Here is a 22,256-nt window from a genome sequence, read left to right as displayed (position 1 = left end):
AGGGCGGGATATAAATCCAATATCATCTTCTTCTTCTTCTTCCAACCAGTGTTCCCTATAAACTGAACTAGTGTGAGCTAGCTCACAGTTTTGTAGTCTCTGGCTCACACTTTTTGTCTTAGCTCAGGAAAAAAATGGCCCCAGAGCAAACTAATTTATTCAGTAGCTCCCAGCTTTAATGCTAGTAGCTCACAAGAATCCACAGCTTAGAGGGAGTATTGGTTCTAACCCATCCTGATTGTTAGAGGTGGGGCAGAGTTTCCTGAAGCTAGCCCCAACTAGGGTCAAGGAGGAAGCAAAAGCAATCAGGGACAGAAGAGAAGCAGTCAAAATAGGAGGAAAAATGGTTTTTAAAACTCAAATCCTTCACTGCTTAGCTGAGCTGTGGGGCTCCATGTTGCCTGCGCAGAGCTAGTGCCGCACTAAGAGTCTAGTTAACAAGTGGCAGTTAAGCGTGTCAGATTAGCATCTGAGAGACCTGGGCTTGAATCCTCACTGGTGCCATGGAAGGTCACTGGGTGACCTTGGGCCAATCACACGCTCAGCCTGACTGACTTCACACGGTTGTGAGGATAAAATGGAGGTCAGGAGAATGCTGTAAGCGTCGTTGGGTTCCCACTGGGGGCAAAAGTGCAGTACAAGTGAAACAAACAAACAAATGAACAAAAGTTCAGTGTTTCTCTTCTCCACCATTCCCACCTAAAGTGCTCGCCCCAGGCTAGAGATGAGACCGATTTCGATTCAAAATCGGTTTGGCGGGGAAGGGGGTGTTGTTTGTTTTCTAATATAGACCTTTCTCTATCCCTCATGGGTCAGCCTCGTATTGTTTGAAAATGACATTTGTTCACAAAAACAGCAGGCCGGTCATATTTATGTCAGTGAGGTAATGAAGTAAACATTTCATTTTGCTCTCTGTGGCATTTTCCTTCACTAGCTCAACATGCCCTTAACCAAGTGAGTGCCAAGCTTTAAACAAAACCACAACTCGGCAATTGCTTTTTGAGAACATAAGAGAAGCCATGTTGGATCAGGCCAATGGCCCATCCAGTCCAACACTCTGTGTCACACAGTGGCAAAAAAAGAACCCCGAAGTGCCATCAGGAGGTTCACAAGTGGGGCTAGAAGCCATTTCACTTTGCCCCACCCCCCCAAGCACCAAGAATACCGAGCATCACTGCCCCAGACAGTTCCAATAATATGCTGTAGCTAAAAGCCACTGATGGACCTCTGCTCCATATTTTTATCAAATCCCTTCTTGAAGCTGGCTATGCTTATAGCTGCCATCACCTCCTGTGGCAGTGAATTCCACATGTTAATCACCCTTTGGGTGAAGAAGTACTTCTTTTTATCCATTCTAACCTGACTGCTCAGCAATTTCATTGAATGCCCACGAGTTCTTGTACTGTGAGAAAGGGAGAAAAGGATTTATTTCTCTTTCTCCATTCCATGCATAATCTTGTAAACCTCTATCATGTCACCCCGCAGTCTATGTTTGTCCAAGCTAAAAAGCCCCAAGCATCTTAACCTTTCTTCATAGGGAAAGTGTCCCAAACATTTAATCATTCTAGTCGCCCTTTTCTGGACTTTTTCCAATGCTATAATATCCTTTTTGAGGTGAGGTGACCAGAATTGTACACAATATTACAAATGAGACCGCACCATCAATTTATACAGGGGCATTATGATACTGGCTGATTTGTTTTCAATTCCCTTCCTAATAATTCCCAGCATGGCGTTGGCCTTTTTTGTTACAATCGCACACTGTCTTGACATTTTCAGTGAGTTATCTACCACGACCCCAAGATCTCTCTCTTGGTCAGTCTCTGCCAGTTCACACCCCATCAACTTGTATTTGTAGCTGGGATTCTTGTCCCCCAATGTGCATTACTTTGCACTTGGCCACAATGAACCTCATCTGCCACGTTGATGCCCACTCACCCAGCCTCAACAGATCCCTTTGGAGCACCTCACAATCCTCTCTGGTTCTTACCATCCTGAACAATTTAGTGTCATCTGCAAACTTGGCCACTTCACTGCTTATTCCCAACTCCAGATCATTAATGAACAGGATAAAGAGCATGGGACCCAGTACTGAGCCCTGCAGCACCCCACTGCTTACCGTCCTCCACTGCGAAGTTTGCCCATTTATACTCACTCTCTGCTTCCTATTAATTAGCCAGTTTTTGTTCCACAGGAGGGCCTGTCCTTTTACTCCATGACTCTCGAGCTTACTAAGGAGCCTTTGATGAGGAACTTTTATCAAAAGCTTTCTGGAAGACAAGGTAAACAATATCTATTGGGTCCCCTTTGTCCACATGTTTGTTCAACCCCTCTAAGAACTCTAACAGGTTAGTGAGGCAAGATCTTCCCTTACAGAACCCATGCTGAGTCTTCCTCAATAACTTGTGCTCATCAATGTGCCTACTCATTCTGTCCTTAATAATGCTTTCTACGAACTTTCCCGGTATTGAAGTCAGACTGACTGGCCTGTAATTTCCCGGGTCTCCTCTGGAACCCTTTTTAAAGATGGGGGTGACATTTGCTACCTTCCAGTCCTCAGGAACGGAGGCAGATTTCAATGAAAGATTACATATTTTTGTCAGGAGAGCCACAAGTTCACCTTTGAGTTCTTTCAGAACTCTTGGATGTATGCCATCCGGACCTGGTGACTTATAAGTTTTTAATTCGTCGATCAGTTGTAGGACCTCCTCTCTTGTCACCTCAATCTGACTCAGGTCTTTCAACACCCCTTCCAAAATTAGCGGTTCTGGAGTGGGCAAACACTTCTCATTTTCAACAGTGAGGACGGAGGCAAAAAATGTATGCAGCTTCTCAGCCATTTCCCTATCCTCCTTCAGTAATCCTTTTACCCCTTGGTCATCCAAGGGCCCCACTGCCTCCATGGCTGGTTTCCTGCTTCTAATATATTTGAAGAAATTTTTATTCTTGGTCTTTATGTTTTTTGCAATATGCTCCTCATTGTCCCTTTTTGCCTGCCTGTCTTGCATTTGATTTGCCACAGCCTGTGTTTCCTTTTATTTTCACTTGGACTAGCTTTCCACTGCTTAAAGGAATCTTTCTTACCTTTTACAACTTCCATAACTTTGTTTGTTAACCATGCAGGCCTTTTCTTATATCTGTTTGTGCCTTTCCTAACTTGTGGTATATATTTTATTTGAGCTTCTAGGATTGTAGTTTTAAATAGCCTCCAAGCTTCTCCAAGGGTTTTGACTGTATTTACCCTTCCTTTCAGTTTCCTCTTCACATGCCTCCTCATCTCAGAGAATTTACCCCTTTTAAAGTTAAACGTGGTTGTGCTGGTCTTTTGGGGCAACTCCCTATTTAAACAAATGGTGAAATCAATAACGTTATGGTCACTGCTCCCAAGCGGTGCAATCGCTTTTACATCTCTCACCAGGTCTTGGGCATTACCAAATCCAGGATCGCCTCACCCCTGGTAGGTTTTGTGACCATCTGCTCCATAGCACAGTCATTGAGAGCATCTAGAAACTCAATCTCTTTCTCTCAATCTGAACACATATTGACCCAATCGACCTGCGGGTAGTTAAAATCACCTATTATGACACAGTTTTTACGTTTAGCCACTATCTTTAATCCTTCCATCATAGTATAAGTGTCCTCTATCTTCTGATTTGGTGGGCGATAAACTCCCGCAGTTAAATTTCCTTTTGGGCCCCCTATTTTGACCCAAAGCATTTCTAGAAGGGAATCTAATTCTCTGACCTCAGTCTTACTGGACTGTATACCCTCTCTGACATACAGAGCCACCCCACCTCCAACCCTTCCCTCCCTATCCTTCCGATATAACTTAGATTCAGGAATCACCGTGTCTCACTGATTCTCCTCATTCCACCAAGTTTCTGAAATTCCCACAATGTCTATGTTTCCCCCCAACACTAAACATTCCAACTCCCCAATTTTACTTCGAACACTTCTAGTATTTGTATACAAACATCTATAATTTCCCAGGCAAGTTAGGCCCACAACCTTCCTCCTGCTGCCTCGAGACTTTGGCAGACAGTCCATACTGTTTGTCACCCTCTCAGTGGACAACTCTGATCCATTACCCAGTAAAAAAATAATAGCTAACCCTTCATCTCCTTGAGATGAGTCCTCCTGAACCAGAGACAACCTCTGTGAGAGCAATGGCTGACCCAAGGCCATTGCAGCAGGTGCAAGTGGAGGAGTTTGGAATCAAACTCGGTTCTCCCAGATAAGAGTCCGCACACTTAACCACTACACCAAACTGGCTCTTAAAGATTCACTTAGTTCACTGATCTATGCAAAAAAATCACAGCACACGAACTGAACCGTTCCAATGGAATCGTAAGAGGCTCCTTTAGCACTGAAAGAAGTCAGACACATTTCCATCTCCAGCAGAAGCACTCTCACAAGTCAGTCAGGACCTCAACTGCTCCTCTAAACTCTTGTAATACCAAGTACTCCTCCTGCATCTATGAAGACATCTGTTTCTCACAAGAAGCTTTTAAAATGGATGGAACTTCAAAACTGAAGTGTAAAGACTCTTCCAAACATGTTGACAAGGAGCTGGACAGGCTCCCAAACCAAAGCAGGTTTCTTCCATATTTGGAGGGAACACCCTCTGGTTAGAATATTTTGGGGGAAAAGAATTCATCTGAGAGTAGGCAGATGATTCATTAGGCTTTGCCTTATAACCCACTGAACCAGACTATGTGCATTTCTGGATGGATAAATTTAGAAACAATTACCAGCAGCTGGTGTGGGATTTAACAGCAAAGCAAAGGAAATCAATGGAGAGACCTTCCTGCCAGGACAGAACTCATAACCAGTGTTCCCTCTAAGCTGAGTTAGCATGAGTTAGCTCACAGATTTTTAGCCTCCAGCTCACACATTTTTGTCTTAGCTCAGGAAGGATGACCTCAGAGCACAATCTTTTATGCAGTAGCTCACAACTTTAATGCCAGTAGCTCACACCTTTAATGCCTGTAGCTCACAACTTTAATGCCAGTAGCTCACACCTTTAATGCCTGTAGCTCACACCTTTAATGCCTGTAGCTCACAACTTTAATGCCAGTAGCTCACAAAGTAGAATTTTTGCTCACAAGACTCTGCAACTTAGAGGGAACATGGCTCATAACCAAACTCTGAGGAAGGGGGAACTGCGGAGATGGCAGGGTTTGTCCCTTTTGAGAGATTATAAACAGATTTGAGAACTCCTTCTCTCATGTATTGATTTGATATATATAGCTTTATTCCATATAGCTTTAATAGGAAGGATTTTTCCCACTGTGACAGGACAGTAATGTTACAACCAGTGTTTCCTCTAAGGTGAGTTAGTGTGAGCTACCTCACAGTTTTTTAGCCTCTGGCTCACATGTTTTTGTCTTAGCTCAGGAAAAATGGCCCCAGAGCAAACTAATTTATGCAGTAGCTCACAACTTTAATGCCAGTAGCTCACAAAGTAGAATTTTTGCTCACAAAACTCCACAGCTTAGAGGAACATTACTGCCTATGGAAGGAGCCTACAGATGTGTTCTGCTAATGGGAGGAGTTACTGTAAGAGAATGGGCCCACACAATTTGGTTTAAAAATATTTTAAAAGGAAGTACTTCTTCAACCAAAGAGTAATTAACATGTGGAATTCACTGCCACAAGAAGCAGCAGCAGCTACAAGTATAGACAGCTTTAAAAGGGGATTGGATAAACTTATGATACAGAAGTTCAGCAGTGGAACACTATGTCTGGGGCAACGATGCTCTGTATTATTTCTGCTTGGGGGGCAAAAGTAGGAGGACTTCTGAAGTTCTGGCCCCACTGGTGAGCTCCCTGATGGCAGTAGTACAGAGGGCTTGAACCAGCAGCCTCTCAGATCACCATTCACTGACAGCCACTCTGCTTAAACCAGCTCCTCCTGTATTCTGTAGCTGCCTCTCATCCATTTTTTAATATTTTAAGAACAGTACCAAGGTTGTTCATTCCTTACATTTCTTCCCAGACAAAGTAACACTCTGCAAAGAACACATTCAATTTTTTCCCATTAGGCGAAAACCAAACTCATCTTCAGCCTACAGTGACAGAACTCAAACGGGGCTTTTAGCTTTGAAAGAAACTGACTTTTTCATATTAGATTAGCTGGGAATCAATCCCAGCTTGTATACAGCTTCGAATTCTTTGCTCAGCTGTGTCCTATTCTATCCCAATATAATTCCCTTCCAAGAAAACCTGCTGTTTCGGCTCAGACATATCTTAAACTGAATTCTGGTCAATGATATCAGTAGTATATCAAATAATCAATACTACCCTGACCAGGGCGGCCCAGGCAAGCCCAATCTCATCAGATCATGGAAGCTAAGCACAACTGGCCCTGGTTAGTTCTTGGATGGGAGACCACCAAGGAAGTCCAGGGTCTCTATGTAGAGAAAGGAGACGATAGAAGATATTGGATTTATATCCCGTCCTTCACTCTGAATCTCAGAGCGGCTTACAATCTTCTTTACCTTCCTCCCCCCACAACAGATACCCTGATGTAGGTGGGGCTGAGAGAGCTCTTACAGAGGTTGCCCTTTCAAGGACAGCTCCACGAGAGCTATGGCTGACCCAAGGCCATTCCAGTAGCTTCAAGTGGAGGAGAGGGGAATCAAACCTGATAAGAGTCTGCACACTTAACCACTACACCAAATTGGCTCTCTAGAAAGGTATCTCTTGCCTTGAAAACCCTAGGGGGTCACCATAAGCTGGTTGCAACCTGACAGCACTTTCCACTACCATCCAACATATTTATTGACAGTCAACAGCACTTTGTATTTTTAAATAAATTATACCTGCGCAGCCTCTGGCAATAAAAGTAATCAGTTGTTTGTGGGCCAAATAAGAGCTCTGACTGGGTTGGTTCCAGCCCACGGGCCATATGTTTGACACCTCTGGACTAGATGATCCTTGGGATCCCCTTCCAGCTCTATGTTTCTATTCCAAATCATGGTTGTCATGATCTGGGCTGTGCCTTAGAGGCCTGTAGGCCCAGGAAAGGCTGAGTGGTAGTAATGGGAAGGGCCTACAACTCTTGTAAGCCCTATAAGGTTTTGGTGCCATTTTGGGCAAATCAGAAAAAGAGGAGGGCTTGAATAAAAGGACTGTGGAGGGAGGGAGAAGCTTTGGTTCTTTTCCTAAGAGACAGAGCTGAGGAAGAGCTGCTGCAGGGAAGAGATCTTTGACCTTAGAGGAAGGGTGAGTAGGCCCAGTTCTGACTGAGACAGTCTAGGGACAGTAAGTCCAGATGCCTTAGGGCATTTGTTTATTTTCCCTTCACCCCTTTTACTGGTTAATGCACCTTGTTTGTTTATATTGCAGTGAACTGATCTTTTCTGTTGTTCACTTTGCCTGGTCCTCACGCCTATTATTTGGCCTAAGCTAAAGGAGGCCTGAAGGGCTTGGGAGGGAACTCTGGGCCTTCTCAAGGGGGACCCTTCACCCAGAGTGGTGACAGCAATTGGTAACACCCCCCTGAGTTGTGACAATGGTCCACTCAAACTCGGCCAAGGGCTAGGTGGCGAAAGCCTCACCTGCGTGTACATGTAGCGCAGCAGGAAATCCAAGAGGAAGGACTTGCCCTTGCGAAAGGCCCCCGCCACCGACACCACCACCACGTCCAGGTCACGGATGGGATCCTGCAGCAGGACTTGACTCAGTGCCTTCTCATCCAGTTCAAAGGAGTGTTCCTCCTTGTGCACCAGCACAATCTGCACTGGGCCTGGCCTTCCTCGCCCCATGGCATCTCCTCCTACACAAACAAAATGACAGAAAGGGGAAGGAGGAGTGAGCACATGTCAACAGCTAGGCCAACGACGCTGACCTGTCTCACAGTGAAGTGTCCAGGAGACGAAACAGAGGAGGTTGCTACAGCTCGCATCCAAACTTTGCAAGGTGTGACAGGGTGTCTCACCAAATAATGCTGCGTACATTTCAAGTGTCCCTGCCCCCAGGAGGGAGAGGGCTTTTTTTCATACAGGTTCAAAATTTCCTGCAATTTTATATGGCAAGTCGGGGGTCCCCAACCTTTATGAGTCTGGGAGCACCCTTGGAATTCTGACAATGATGGATGGACAGGGCCACAAAATGGCTGCCACAGGAGGCAAAGCCAGTCGCAAAATGGCTGCTGTGGCTTATCTTCAGTCGCACAACAAAGATTTGTGTGCTGTGCGCGTAGCTGTTGCCCTTTTAAAAAAACTGCACGGCCAATCAAGTCTCCAATGGCGAATCAGAAACCTTGCTGGGAAAAAGACCCACATAGCCCCCTTTTCTGTAAAACACGGGTGGGCATTATGACACTTATGGACACAACATTGAGGATTCCTCTGCTAAGTTATCAGTTATGCATTTTATTCTGCTAAAACAGGAAAATTAGGGGTGGCATCCTAAAGACGATTTTCTGGGAGTTATGCCTCAATCAGTAACAGACTTCCAAACAGACCTGCTTAGAGTGGCCCCCTGGATCAAGTTAAGAAATTATTGCATAAATTTGAAGGTCCCCCCAAAATATCTGGGGTTTTCGCCGGGGGGGGGGGGAGATAAGATTTTGCATCTCCAGGTACTATATGCATACCACATAGCCAACAGACACACATTTGACAATCAAGAATCACCCTAGCTGTCGTGTTTCACTACATCTTCCCAGTCTTAGCCCAGCCCTCTAACCCCTACATCACAGCAGCTATGTATTCCTCCCTTCGGCCTTCTGCTATTCCCATTCAACCTTGCCCTTCCCAAGAAGCAAACAGTGGAACTCTTTCACTCCACCCATATGGAAGCTTAAATTCTGAATAAAACTTCGTTGGTCTTAAAGGTGCTACTGGAATCCTACTTTGTTTATAATGTATGTTACATCTCTAGGAAAAACATGCCCTTTGTTTATCCCAGACTTGTAGTAAGAGCATAAGAACATAAGAGAATATAAGAGAACATAAGAGAAGCCATATTGGATCAGGCCAATCTCCCATCCAGTCCAACGCTGTGTCACACAGTCGCCAAAAAAACCAGGTGCCGTCAGGAGGTCCATCAGTGGGGCCAGGACACTAGAAGCCCTCCCACTATGCCCCCCCCCCAAGCATCAAGAATACAGAGCATCACTGCCCCAGATAGAGCGTTCCAAAAATATACTGTGGCTAATAGCCACTGATGGACCTCTACTCTATATATTTATCCAAATTAACAATTAACAGGCAGTTTTTATTACCTTTTATTGGTTTCCCATGCAGATACTATCTAGACCAAATGTTCTTCCAATTTGTTAATTACACTGTTTTGCCATTGGATTCTAAGTTTGGATCACTTTGCATGCTTACCACTACTCACCAGCTATAAGTAGCTCTGCTCACTGTGCCCCATTCCATCGTCTGAAGAAGCAAGTATGCATACAAAAGCTTACATTCTAAATAAAACTTCGTTGGTCTTAAAGGATGTACTGGACTCCCACTTTGTTCTATTGCTTCAGATCAACACAGCTGCCCACCTGGATCTATCTTAAAACACTCTCTTATGGGATGAAGGATGCTTCTGTTGCAAGACACTTTCAGGAAGCTGTCCTAGCACAGTGTTTCCCAACCTGTGGGTCAGGACCCAAAAAAAGGGTAAAGGTAGTCCCCTGTGCAAGCACCAGTCATTTTCAACTCTGGGGTGACGTTGCTTTTACATTTTCACGGGGTGGTTTGCCATTGCTTTCCCCAGTCATTTATACTTTCCCCCCAGCAAGCTGGGTACTCATTTTACCGACCTCGGAAGGATGGAAGGCTGAGTCAATCTGGAGCCGGCAACCTGAACCAGCTTCCGCTGGGATTAAACTCAGGTCGTGAGCAGAGGGCTCCAACTGCAGTACTGCAGCTTTACCACTCTGCACCGCGGGGCTCTTTCGAGATCCAAAAGCACACTGCAAAACCTTTGCAAGTGGGTTGCCGTGCCTCCCCCGCAACGGCCACCACTGGTCTTTCCATTTCTCCCTTTTGTATTTCAGAAACCACAATCTGACCAGCATCTTCCATGTTGCACATTTGTTGGTATTTTCTTCTTCACCGCATGTACATGTGGATCAAGCAAAATGCCTCCCAAGGATCACTTAAGTGAGTTTCTCAGCATCTCAGTGGGGATCGGAGGGAGTAACAGAAAAGCAGAGGGTGGTCAAAGCCTGGAATGTAACCTCCGTAAGAAAAGCTGTATTTATAATTTTTCTCTTTTATATTACAGAAATTTCCTTGTGGTCCAGGATTGTTCTATTGTTTTATTCTGTTCTGTATTATGAGCCAATATGTGTACTTACTTTTCTGACCTCTGAAGACCAGTCTAGGTCGAAACACATCAGGTCAAGTTGAGTGGGATCCCATTGAGGTTTTATGATTTTACATAGGAGAGAGGCTTATGATGGGCCCTTAAATGGTTTTAGCTTTCTACAATAAATACATGTTGATTTATGATTTTTTTACACTTTGTTTTTTATGTTTGGCCCTTTAATTGCATATTAACCTTTTAGGTTTCTTACTCCAGTTTTTGGATTAAGTTTCTTTCCCTTCTTTGTTTTTCTTTCTTCTTTCAACTAGATGAGTGCCAAGGTCATAGTTTGTCTAGGTACCAAAACAACTTGGGCTGGCCCTGGATGGGTCACCATACCAAATAAATTTGTACTGGCGGGTCACCATAGCAAAAAGGTTGGTAATTGCTGTCCCAGAAAGCTGTCAGCCAAGATCATGTCCTTCCCAATCTCCTTCAAGCTTCACCAGTTTCACATCGTTTAAGACAGCCAGTTTGGCTGTAGTGGTTAAGTGCACAGACCCTTATCTGGGAGAACTGGGTGATTCCCCACTCCTCAACAGGCACCTGCCGATGTGATCGTGAGTCAGACACAAGTTCTCACAGAACTGTTCCTCTCAAAAGCAGTTCCTGTCAGAGCTCTCTCAGCTCAACCTACCTCACAGGGGAAGGGAAAGGAGATTGTAAGCTGCTCTGAGACTCCCTTGGGGAGTGCAGGGCGGGGTATAAATCCAACCTTTTCTCTCTTCTAGGAAGGAGAGTTCACTGGCAGAGCAGTACAAGAGAGTTGCTGCCAGGATCTGAGTCATTTCCCCTCTACCTTTGGATTTTTTTGTACTTTGTATTTCTATTTTTTGCCATCACTACTGACAAAAATCTAGGATGGGCCACACTTGACCTGGAAACCTTCGTTGTTAATTAGAGTTATTATAATTACATTAGGCGATGTTCCCTGCATTTTGAACCCCTGCGGCTGCTTAAAATTAATCACCAGATTAATATAATTAGTAAATTATTGCATATTAGATCACTGTAATGAACTCTAAAAGACTGTGACAGCAAAATGGCCAACTGGGGCAGGTATTCTGCCAGTCTGGAAAGATCTCTGTGGGCTGCCAATAACCTACAGGGCTTGATTCAAAGCATTAAATCTTACTCTTTATGGACTCAAATGGCCTAGGAGGGGGGCATCTGAAGGTCTACCTATTCCTATATCATCTGCTTATTAAGGCCAGGATCAGATACACTGCTGTGCGTGCCTTCACCTTCAGTTAAGGCAGGGCCTTCTCTGTGGTGGGCTCTTGCTTACAGAATGCACTCCCCTCCAGTGATTCATCCAACACCCTTTTTGTTAACTTTTATGCACCAGGTAGAAGCCCTGTTATTATTCCAGGCATTACAAGACTGCTGAACTGAGGTTTTTGTTTCTTTTTCGCTAACACTTCTCTGGCTGGAAAACCAACTCCTAAAAACCTAGAGAGATGATCTAAGCAGAGAGCCTTTTCTGTACCAACAGAATCAGTTTTGAAAATGGAACCCCACACAGAGGCACACGATACATTGCCTCTGCCCATGTGCAGAGAGACTTTCTTTCACTGAATTTTTCAAAGCAGCATCTCAAGGGGAAACAAACTCCTAATACTGTCTGTTTTTGTTTAAACTTACCATACCAAAAAAGCAAGGAAATAACCAGGACAGTACAGAACGCACAGCATTTTTTTTTTTTCGTTTTCCTCTCTGGTCAATCAGTCTTTTGACTGCGATCTACTGATATTCTATTTTGTTCACATCCCTATGAACAGGTGGGACTGTGGTCAGCTAGTAACACATCTGTTTGCATGCAGAAAGTTCCAGGTTCAATCTCTGGCACTTCTAATTAAGAGGAGGAAGAGGAAGAAGGCGACGATGACTACATTGGATTTATATTCCACCCTCCACTCTGAATCTTAGGGTCTCAGAGTGGCTCACAATCTCCTTTATCTAGGGAATGGTAAATACTTCTGCCTGAGAACCACTGCCTGTCAGAAGAGAAGGTCCTGATTTTGACAGATCAATGGTCTGACTCAGCAAAAGGAAGGAAATCTTACCTTCAGTGCCTCTTGGTATCTTAGAGACCACCCACTTCTCCACAGTGCCCAGGTTGGAATGGAAACTGCTTGGTAGGGCAGACTTTCCAAGATTTTGTGGTCCATCCGGTAGGAGGGCGCATGAGGCATGCTGGACCCACAAACTGAGCGTAGGGGCTTCCATGGCAACCCCAACTTCTTCCTCTGGGTTCTCATGGGTTTTCATGAGAGACGAAAAAAAGCGAGAGACTCAAAAAAAAGAGCATCCCCCATTTGGAAGAGAAACCATATCCAAGAAATCACAACCCTGTCTCCATGGCAACAGCAACTTCAGGGCTCTCTAGGCCATGTTCCAAGAAGAGACAATTGCCCAGAATCCTTTGTGCTCCCCTGATCAATTTAACATGATTTTTTGGAATTTGTGTGTTGTTTTTCAAAACTCTCAACTTTTCTCCATCCACCTTCCCCACCACCATCAAAATACTATAGGTTCTATGACATTAGCAAAGGTGACAATTCCTCAGCGCGGCTGGGCAATAACAGGGGAAGGTTTAATGGAATCATGCCTATTATGAAGGTGTTAAAAGCAACAGCAACCCAGCAGGGGTAGCTAAGAGGAAGCAGCAAGTCTATTTAGTCTGGAAAGGATGGGAGGGGCTGGCATTTTTATTTTCCATCTTTTTTTTAAAAAAATTACTCTTTGTTCAGAGTCCTTTTTTTTTGGTCCTTGTCAAAGGCTGTGATCAAAACACGATTTGTCAACCGAGTCACCCTTTTATCAACCAGCAAAAAAAAAAAAAAAACACCTTAAATATAACCATATCCAAAATACAAAATATGCAAGTGAATTCTAATGCAGGCAGAAACTGATTGTTTACAATTGGATCTGCTGTTTTTTTTACTATGGCTGAAAACAGTTTTATTCATGATGGCATTTTTTATTTTAACTAGCGATTTCAGTGTATTTTATTGTGTGTTATTATTTATGTTGTCAGCTGCCTGGAGTTCCTATAAAGTAGAGAAGCACCTAATAAATACTTTAAATAAATATAGCTTCACAAGCAGGCAAATGCAAAATCCTTTGGTTTTTGTCACTGATGGATCTATACTTAAAACATGCACAGAAATTTCGCTAAAATCAAAAAGTAAGAAAACCACAGATCTTTGCTAAATTTACTATCAGCTTAACTGGATGTAGGCTGAGAAGATGTTGCCACAAAACATGGCACCCTTATAAGATACAGGGATGCACAATTTCCCATTGAGACAGCTTCCAGATCTCCCTCACTGAGGGACATGTTGGACATGTTCACAGTCGTTCTGATTTGTGACCTTGCTAAAGGGTGAAAATTCAGGTCAGGCTGCACAGCCTTTCTTCCCAATCCATATAGCCACATTCAGCCATGCACTCAGCCACACTCGCACACCAAAGACTTCCGTCATCCATATTTTTCTTCTGCCTTTCCTCCAAGGAGGCTAGAGGAGGCGTCTGTAGTTCTCTCCTCTTCCATGTTATCCTCACAGCAACAGTATGTGGGTTAGGCTGAGAGAAAATTACTGGTCCACAGCCTCTCAATTAGTCCTGGATCCACAAACCACAACAGACCTCCACAAAAAAAATCTGCATATTTTGAAGATGCTGTCAATGTTCATCACCCCCCCCCCCGCAAAATATATATATATAGGAATAGTAAATTTGGTTCTATTGACAGCAAAAATATAATTTGACATCATTATGTGCACCCTACAAGAATATGAAAAAAGATCCACCATTTTGAAAATGACAGCTACCACAAAAATGACTGTCTCTGCAACTAATATAATAGAATGATTTCTCACTGGCATTGCTCTTGGAACCAGAGTCCATGTTACTGTTAAGCAGCTTATCACTGCAGGTGAGAAGTTGTTTCAAGTTAGTAGGCCATCTGTAAGCAGGAAAAGGTCACACACATACACACCCTGCAGTGTCTATGCGAGGGAAGCATCATGATTCAGCATAGGTTGCAGGTCATTAATAATATGTTGGTATTGTCATTTGGCACCTGAAATCACTCCACTTTCAAAGATATAAGGACAGATAGACTCATATTCTAGGGTGTATCTGAAGAAGTCAGCAGTGACTCACGAAAGCTCATACCCTGCCACAAATTTTCCTAGTCTTTAAGGTGCTACTGGACTCCTATGCTTTTCTCCTGCTACAGATAGACTAACACAGGGATAGATACAGATATATGCATGCGCAGCAGGAACTCATTTGCATATTAGGTGTTCCTGTGTGTTCCTGCTATAAAAAAAGCCCTATGGCTACCCATCTTGATTTATACAACACTCTGTGCACATATATATTTTTGCAGGAGTCTATTGTAGATACAGAACTAAAGGTATTCCGTGGCTGAGTAGGGATTAAAACCCAGTTCTCCCACCAGGCTGTCATCCTCCCCTGCACCAGTCATTTCCAGCCTGCTTGTTCTTCAGCAAGACACTCCGTTCCTCTCTTTATCTCTTTGTCTCGACCAGCCAAATGAAGTAATATCAGCTCACAACCTCTGTTTCTCCTGCCTGGGTAACTCAATACTCTAGCGACCAGAGAGGAAAGCAAAACACACCTGAGTTCGGAATGAAAACCATCCCACAGGACTCGAACCTACAAAGTTACGCTTCACCATGCCACGTTGCACAGTGACAGCTTTGCCCACCCAAGCAATGTCCTGAAGGTGCTAATTTGTGAATCAGAAAAACTGGCAGCTGACTAGTCATGTGCATTCCTGTAGTTCCCCCCCCCCCCCAGCCCTTGTGAACAGCCTACCCAAGAAAATCAGGAAGCCTCCCACTCTATCATTATGCAGAATGAAACGCTAGGATGGTATTTTTTTTTATAAAGGGATTGGAACCACATTAGAGGGAACCTTTATAATGGAGCAGGTTTGTAGCCTTGCATTCCAAGTGGTGCTCTGACCTGGACAGCCCAAGCCTGGATAGTCCAATCTCATCGGATCTCAGAAGCTAAGCAGAGTCAGTATTCGGATGGGAGACCACCAAGGATCGCCAGATTTGCTATGCAGAAGCAGACAATGGCCAAACACCTCTGAACATCTCTTGCCTTGAAAACCCAACAGGGTTGCCATAAGTCAGCTAGGACTTGACAGGGAAAAGAATTGTAGGTGATATCTTGCTTTTTATAACAATGTCTTCTACCTTTGGAACTCCACTTTATGCAACAGAGGTGTCAAACATGTGGCCCAGGAGTTGAATCAGGCCCCCAGAGGGCTTCTATCAAGTCCCCAAGCAACTGGCTGTCATCTGCTTCCTTCTCCTTCTCTCTTGTGTCCTTCTGCATCACAGCTTGCTTTGCAAGGCTTGTTCAATCGCACAGGAGCTACAGAGCAAAGTCTCTGTTTTCTCCATTGACTGAAGCTCCTCCCTTGGGGAGGAAGGAGAGAGAGCTTTCTTTGCTAGTTTCTCTCAATCACACGGCAGAGTTACTGAGGTAAGCCTCTCTTCCTTCTATTGGCTCCTCCCGGTCCTGGTCCCCTGGAAAAAAGGAAAGAGCCACAGCTTCCTTTGCCAAGTTCCCTGGATCTCACAGGAGAGATACAAAGAAAACACCTTTTAGACCAATGAGTGCTAAAGTTTTAAGCATGTTTTATTTAAAGCTTTTTAAAAATCTTTGTGTTTGTCTGTGTCCTTTAAAGTTTATATCTCTGCTATATGGCATAACATTTTATGACACACATGGCCCAGCCCGACAAGGTCTCATTTATGTCAGATCTGGCCCTCATAACAAATGAGTTCAACACCCCCGGTCTAAAATATAGCTTGCCTTAGACCAGTGTTTTCCAAAGCCAGGGTTGCAACCCGGCACCGGGCTGCAGAACCCTCAACGCTGGTCCACGGGGCCTCCAGTCCCCTGGCCGCCCCTCCCCCTGCCTTCCCCTCGCATCGCGCCTCCCTCCCCACAGGTCGCGTGCCTCCGCCCCTCCTTCTCCCTCCCTTCCCCACCTCAGGCAGGTCACTTTCATGCTGCACAAAGCCCTTCTCCCCCGCCATCGTCCAATCGCTCGGAAATTGGCACGAGCTCATTCCACACCAGGCCAAGCCGGCGGCAGCTCAAACAGACCGTGGCCAAAAAGGGTGCTTGGCTCCTCCCTCCCTGGCACTTCCTTCCCATCCAGGAAGTGCTGGGGAGGGAGGAGCCAAGCACCCTTTTTGGCCGCAGTCTGTTTGAGCTGCCGCCAGCTTGCCCCGGCGTGGAATGAGCTCCACACCGATTTCCGAGTGATCGGGTCGTCTGCCAGAGGTGGGGAAGGGAAGGAGAAGGCGGCGTGGAGGCGCACGACCGGGGGGGGGAGGGGAAGGAGGCACGATGTGGAGGAAGGCGGCGGGAGGGGCGGCAAGGGGACTGGAGGTCCCGTGGACCGGCGTTGAGGGCTCCAGGGCCAGATTTCCCAGCAAGTGTCCTTTCTTTCAATCTTTCCTTCCTTTCATCCTTTTCCTTCCTTCCTATTTCCTTTCTTTTTTTCTATATTTGTTTCCAACTCTCCCTCCCCTTTCTTTCTTTTCCCCTGTCTTTCTTCCTTCTCTCTCTCTCTTTGTCAGTCAGTCTTTTTCTATCTTTCTTCCTTCCCCTCTCTCTCTCTTTCTTTCTTTCTGTCAGTCAGTCTTTTCCCCTGTCTTCCTTCCTTCCCTCCTTGCCATTGCTAGTCTGAGTAGACCTGGGGGTGGGGGAGAAGCTTTAAATGCCCTGCCATTTCATGTTTTCCCAGGCTGAGAGGATTTTATATTTTTAGTTTTCTGCTGTGTGGTCCTTGTGCTTTTTCTTAATGTTTTATTTTTACAATTGCATTGCAAAATCCCACTATTCTCCAACCTTTCCTATACAAAAAATATTGCAAAATATTTAGGCTTGTTTGTACATCATTTCCTGTCTCCCGGCTCCATCCCCAAATTTTAGTGGGCCACGAAGGAGAAGTGTAAAAATAACCGGGCCAAAGGGGGGGGGAAGTTTGGGAAACCCTGCCTTAGACCATTTGCTGTTTGCATTGCTTTCTAACTCTGTAATCCAAGATCTACTGCAGTGTTCATGGTTTGTCTTATGGGGCCTGATCACATCACTTTATATTCTGCAAACTCTCTTATATCTCAGGGAGAGAGGCGAACTATAAATAAAGTAAATAAATAAACCACACCTAACAATGAACAAAGTTGATTCATTTGAAATGTGTCACTGGAGGAGAGTATTAGCAGATACCATGGACCACCAGAAAGACAAACAAGTAGGTTTTGGATCAAATCAAGCCTGAACTCTCCCTAGAAGTTAAAATGACCCACCTGAGGCTACTGTACTTTGGTCACATTAAGAGAAGACCAGAGTGACTGGAAAAGACAATAATGCTAGGAAAATGTGAAGGCAGCAGGAAAAGAGGAAGGCCTAAAAGGAGATGGGTTGACTCAGGGGAGGCTCATTTGTTATGAAGGCCAGAACTGACATAAATGAGACTTTGCCGGGCCAGGCCATGTGTGTGTCGTAAAATGTAATGCCAGGTAGCAGAGATAGAAACTTTATAAAGGACACAAACACAATTAAAGACCCAGAGGAAAACACGAAATGGCTGGGCATTGCGAGTTTTTGTATATAAGTTGCTTCATATGCTGGTCAGCCAATGGAGAAAATAGAGGCTTTGCTCTGTAGCTCCTGTGCGATTGAGCAAGCCTGGCAAAGCAAGATGTGATGCAGAAGGAAGCAGGAGAGGGAGAAGGAAGCAAACAACAGTGAGTTGTTCATGGGTCTGATAGGAACCCTCTGGGGACCTAATCAGGCACACAGGCTGCACGTTTGACACCCCTGAGTTAACTCAAACAAGGAAGCTACCGCCCTCTGCTTGCAAGACCAGAGTGAAGCTGTTGACGAAAGGACGTTCACACACAAATCAGGGGTGCTGGGGGTTATGCCTGCTTGGAAGTCATGCTTTCTGCCTAGGAGCCCTTCTAATTCCCTGCTATGAGTGGAATGAAAAACTACACGCACTCAGACGCTCTCCTCTTTACATCACCATGCTCAGTGAGCTTTGGAGTCCAGCCACAGGAAACACAATAAAAACAATTGGTAATAATAATTCTCATATGGCATTGTGTGTAGTATAGCCAGGAAATCCTAAGATTGTCTGGCAGCTACAAATTCTAGCTCTTTTAGTGTTATACACCACTAGGTGGCGATCTAGTCTTGTTTCTTCAGCAAGAGATGATTCAGAGGTGGTTTGCCATTGCCTGCCTCTGTGTGATGCCCCTAGTATTCCTTGGAGGTCACCCTCCCAATTCCTAGACACAGCTGACCCCGCTTAGCTTCCAAAATCTGACAAGATTGGGCCATCCCAGGCAACCCAGGTCAACACAGTTTGTGCCACACCACCAGAAACGCTGAAGAACAAACTTTGCCGCTAGGCCTTTTTAGGTACCTGCCTGGAGCAACATTTCTTACGGGTGTAACTGCCTGCTCAGGAAGAGCAAGACAGAAAAGAAACGCAAAGGAAGAGGGACTATGGCTCAGTGATGGAGTCTCTGCTTGGCGTGCAGAAGGTTTCAGGTTCAGTCTCCAGCATCTCCAGTTCAAGAGGACCAAGTGCAAGGTGAATGTGAAAAACCTCTGCTCAAGATCCTAGAGAGCTGCTGCTCGTTTGAGCAGGCAATAGTGATGGGCCGAAGGTGCAATTCAGGAAAAGGCAGCTTCATGTGTTCCTAGGGCACAGCAAAAAACAAGAAATGCTAGCAGCAGTGAAGTGTGAGATAAAGCTGCCGGGGGATGGTGAGTCAAGGATCCCAGCATACAGCAACCACACGGCACAACTCAAGACAAGTGCAGATGTATAAATATTTGAAATAAATAAATGGCAAGGATATCTGCACTAGAGCATGGTTAGGCAAAATGCTAGCAGCAAATGGAAGATTAGGTGTTTACAAAAAGAACCACTCCCTTGACTATGGGAGGAATACACAGGCAAGTCACCTATCAAACCTTTTCGTGGCCTGCCCAATTGCTGGGGAGAAGATCTTCTCCCTCCCTTCCAGTTTTCCAGCCAATGAGTACAGAGGCAGCAGAATGACGGACAAGATTAAACAACCGGTTTAAGGAGTAGACTTTTTTTTACTCTGCTTTGCATGAACATCTGATGCCAAATAGCAACAATTTGCTTTTAAGCCCTGCTAAATTTCCGGGTGGCACAGCCAATTCGCCTGTTTCTCTCCAAAACAAAAGGAAAACAATCCAGCTAAAGGATTCTGCGCATTGGGTTAACCAGTCTTAAGCTCTTCTGGAAAGCTGCAAGTGGAGGACAAGGTTCCCCAAGAAAAACTTCCGTGAAAGGAAGAAGGAGGATCGACACACGCCCAAGCCAAAAAAGAGAGAGAGGAAAAAAATGCACTCACATACCGCAAGCTTTGCCAGTCTCTGGCTGCAGTGAGTCAGAAATTCAAACCACTCCCTGAGTTCCACATCTCAAAAACCTGGGCCTGGTTTGCATTAGGAGGCATGAAGATCTGCCATTGCTTTTCGTTTCAAACGAAGGATTCTCTGCTAATTAGATTTCCCTAATAATTTCCTATGCCCCACCAATCAGAGGCCCAACCCTCAATCCAGCAAGCAAGTCCTGTGGTCTGGCAGATGCCTGGCACAAACACACAGGTCAGTTTTTTTTGTTGCTACCCCTGTATTCTGTTTCCAGCAGCAGTCAGCCAGATTCTCCTAGACATTCACAAGCAGGGCATGAAGGCCTCAGCATCTGGTGCCCACAAGCATACTGCACAGCTGCAGTATCAATTCCTCTCAGCAATTAATTCCTCCTCCAGAAATGTCCAGTCTCTCCCACTTAAATTCACAGCTTACTACTTGCAGCAGTGAGTTCCAGAACTCCTTGCTGCAAGAAGATATTGGCTTTCTTGGAAGCGTATCTGAGGCATGTGACAGGTAACTGGAGAAAGTTAAGATTGCTGTGCCGACTGGGATCGCCAACAAGTTTGAGCAGGGTACTGTTACCTAGGAGGAACTCCAGAAAACACTGAGAAATCTCTCTTAAAGAATCTGCCTTGCGCGGTATGGCAGAACAGCCTCCTGTCCAAACGTCCCATTACACGTCTTCATCTATTCTGTGGTCATTCTTAAACGTGTTTTCTGCTCTCACCTCTTTCAATAAGGGACCACCCCCCAATCTCCATTTCAAGAAACTGCCAATATTCCCTCTTCTCTAGAGGGGGCTTCACATACTCTCCCACCAGAAGAACACAATCCCAAGAGAAGTCTTCTCTGCCCTGTCCCTTCCTATCCATAAACAACCCCAAGGCCTCTCCATCCCTGTGCGAGACGCTATGCACTCTTAGGTTTTAAAAAAAAACAATCGCCAAGGGAAATCCCTAAACCAGGGGTGGACGAACTGTGGCTCAGGAGCCACATGTGGCTTTCACACATACCATGTGGCTCTCAAAGCCGCCAAGCCGCCCCCCCCCCCCCCATTGGCTGGCTTGGCATTCTCTCCTTAAATCACTTCTCCAAGCCAAGCCAGCTGGCAGCTTGGAGAACACATTTAAAGTTGCTTCCTCCCACCTCTCCCTCCCTTCTCCCCCCCCCATCTATTTTCCTTCCTTCTTGTCTTGTGGCTCTCAAACATCTGATGTTTATTCTATTAGGTTCTTACATTAAGTGATTTTGGCCAGCCCTGCCCTTTGTTCCTATATGAAACTCTGAATCCGTACTGAAGGCGCTATGAACTCTTCTCCACTGGCAATTTCTTCTACAAAGGGAGCTCTCTGCGGATCCCCACCCACGTATGAGGAGCTTCAGGCACCAAGTGCAACACCGATGGCACCCGGAGTCCAAGTTCTCCGCTCCAGTCTAGAGGGCCCCCTGCTCCACTTGTGACCCTGGGGGAAAAACTCATCCATAGTATAGAGAACTCTTCTAAAAAGAGAGATAAAAGCACCGCACTGAAGGCCCCGTCCTAATTCCAAACTCTCCCCATGCATCTGTGGGGCAACATGGAATCAATCACCCGCCGTCCCTGGGTACCCCCATCTTTGAGCCATCTTCCATGAAGTGTCCCCATATCGCCTTCTCTCCACCCCTTCTAAAAGGTACCCGCCATCCTTATACAAGCCTGCCCTGATCTTTCTGCGCATAGGCGCCCCATGGCTACAAGGGACCCAAGTTCACACGCACACCCGTCTCTGCATGGGGTTGCGTGCATTCTCACCGCTTCAACCCTAGAGGGCTCCCCGCATTCCCTTAGATGGGAGAGTCACAGATCTCCCTCCGCCCGCATCCCAAGCTCTCGCACTCCAACCTCGGCACCCCAACTTTCGCGGGGCGCAAACTCAATTCCGATCCACGTATAAGGCTCCCAACATTTCCCCCCGTCCACGCACGGGACTCCTTGCATTCACTTCCAGGGATCTCTCTCCCACCCCTGCAAGGGAGTCCTGCATTCCCCATAAAAAGCAAAAGGGCCCATTACCGCCCGCCTCCAGCTTGACGGCTTTCGCAGCTACCACCTCCGAAGGAATAACATCGAGCCTCCTCCTACCTCCCGCCCCAACCCATCTGGTCCCGCAGAGCAACCCCTGCAGGCATGGAACCGGGCGAGCAGGCGGGAAAGGGGAGAGGAAAAGCATGCTGGGATTTTGAGTTTACGTTCTGCCTTCCCCTCGTTGCAAAGACTTGAGGAGGGAGGTCTGTAGAACTACAATTCCCGAATGGAAAGGAAAGGTCAAGGAGCTTTTTCTGCCGGCCGTTTTTGTCAGATGCATCTTGGGAGCTGTAGTTTTAGAGCCAAAAGACCAGAAAGATAGTGACAGCGTGCAAAAAAACCTCACCAAATACTACCAGATCTGGGCATATTCCCCGCAGGCCTA

The 22,256-nt window shown here is 45.6% G+C and overlaps 1 protein-coding gene across 1 annotated transcript in view; it reads right to left on the bottom strand.

Annotated features, from left to right (window-relative positions):
* Positions 1 to 21,958, bottom strand: part of ATL3 (atlastin GTPase 3) — a 42,866-nt gene extending 20,908 nt beyond the window's left edge. Inside the window, exons 1-2 of the mRNA XM_060254859.1 lie at positions 21,860 to 21,958; positions 7,563 to 7,780 (exon numbers count right to left, since the gene is read on the bottom strand). Coding sequence (XP_060110842.1) covers positions 7,563 to 7,769 — 207 coding nt within the window. The 5' untranslated portion in view covers positions 7,770 to 7,780; positions 21,860 to 21,958. The remainder of the gene's footprint in view (positions 1 to 7,562; positions 7,781 to 21,859) is intronic.
* Between the last annotated feature and the right edge of the window lie 298 nt (positions 21,959 to 22,256).

This window comes from Heteronotia binoei, chromosome 1 (assembly GCF_032191835.1).
Source record: "Heteronotia binoei isolate CCM8104 ecotype False Entrance Well chromosome 1, APGP_CSIRO_Hbin_v1, whole genome shotgun sequence".
NCBI classification, from domain to species: Eukaryota; Metazoa; Chordata; class Lepidosauria; order Squamata; family Gekkonidae; genus Heteronotia; species Heteronotia binoei.
Note: the sequence above shows the minus strand (reverse complement) of the source record. Positions and strands in the feature narration are given on the sequence as shown.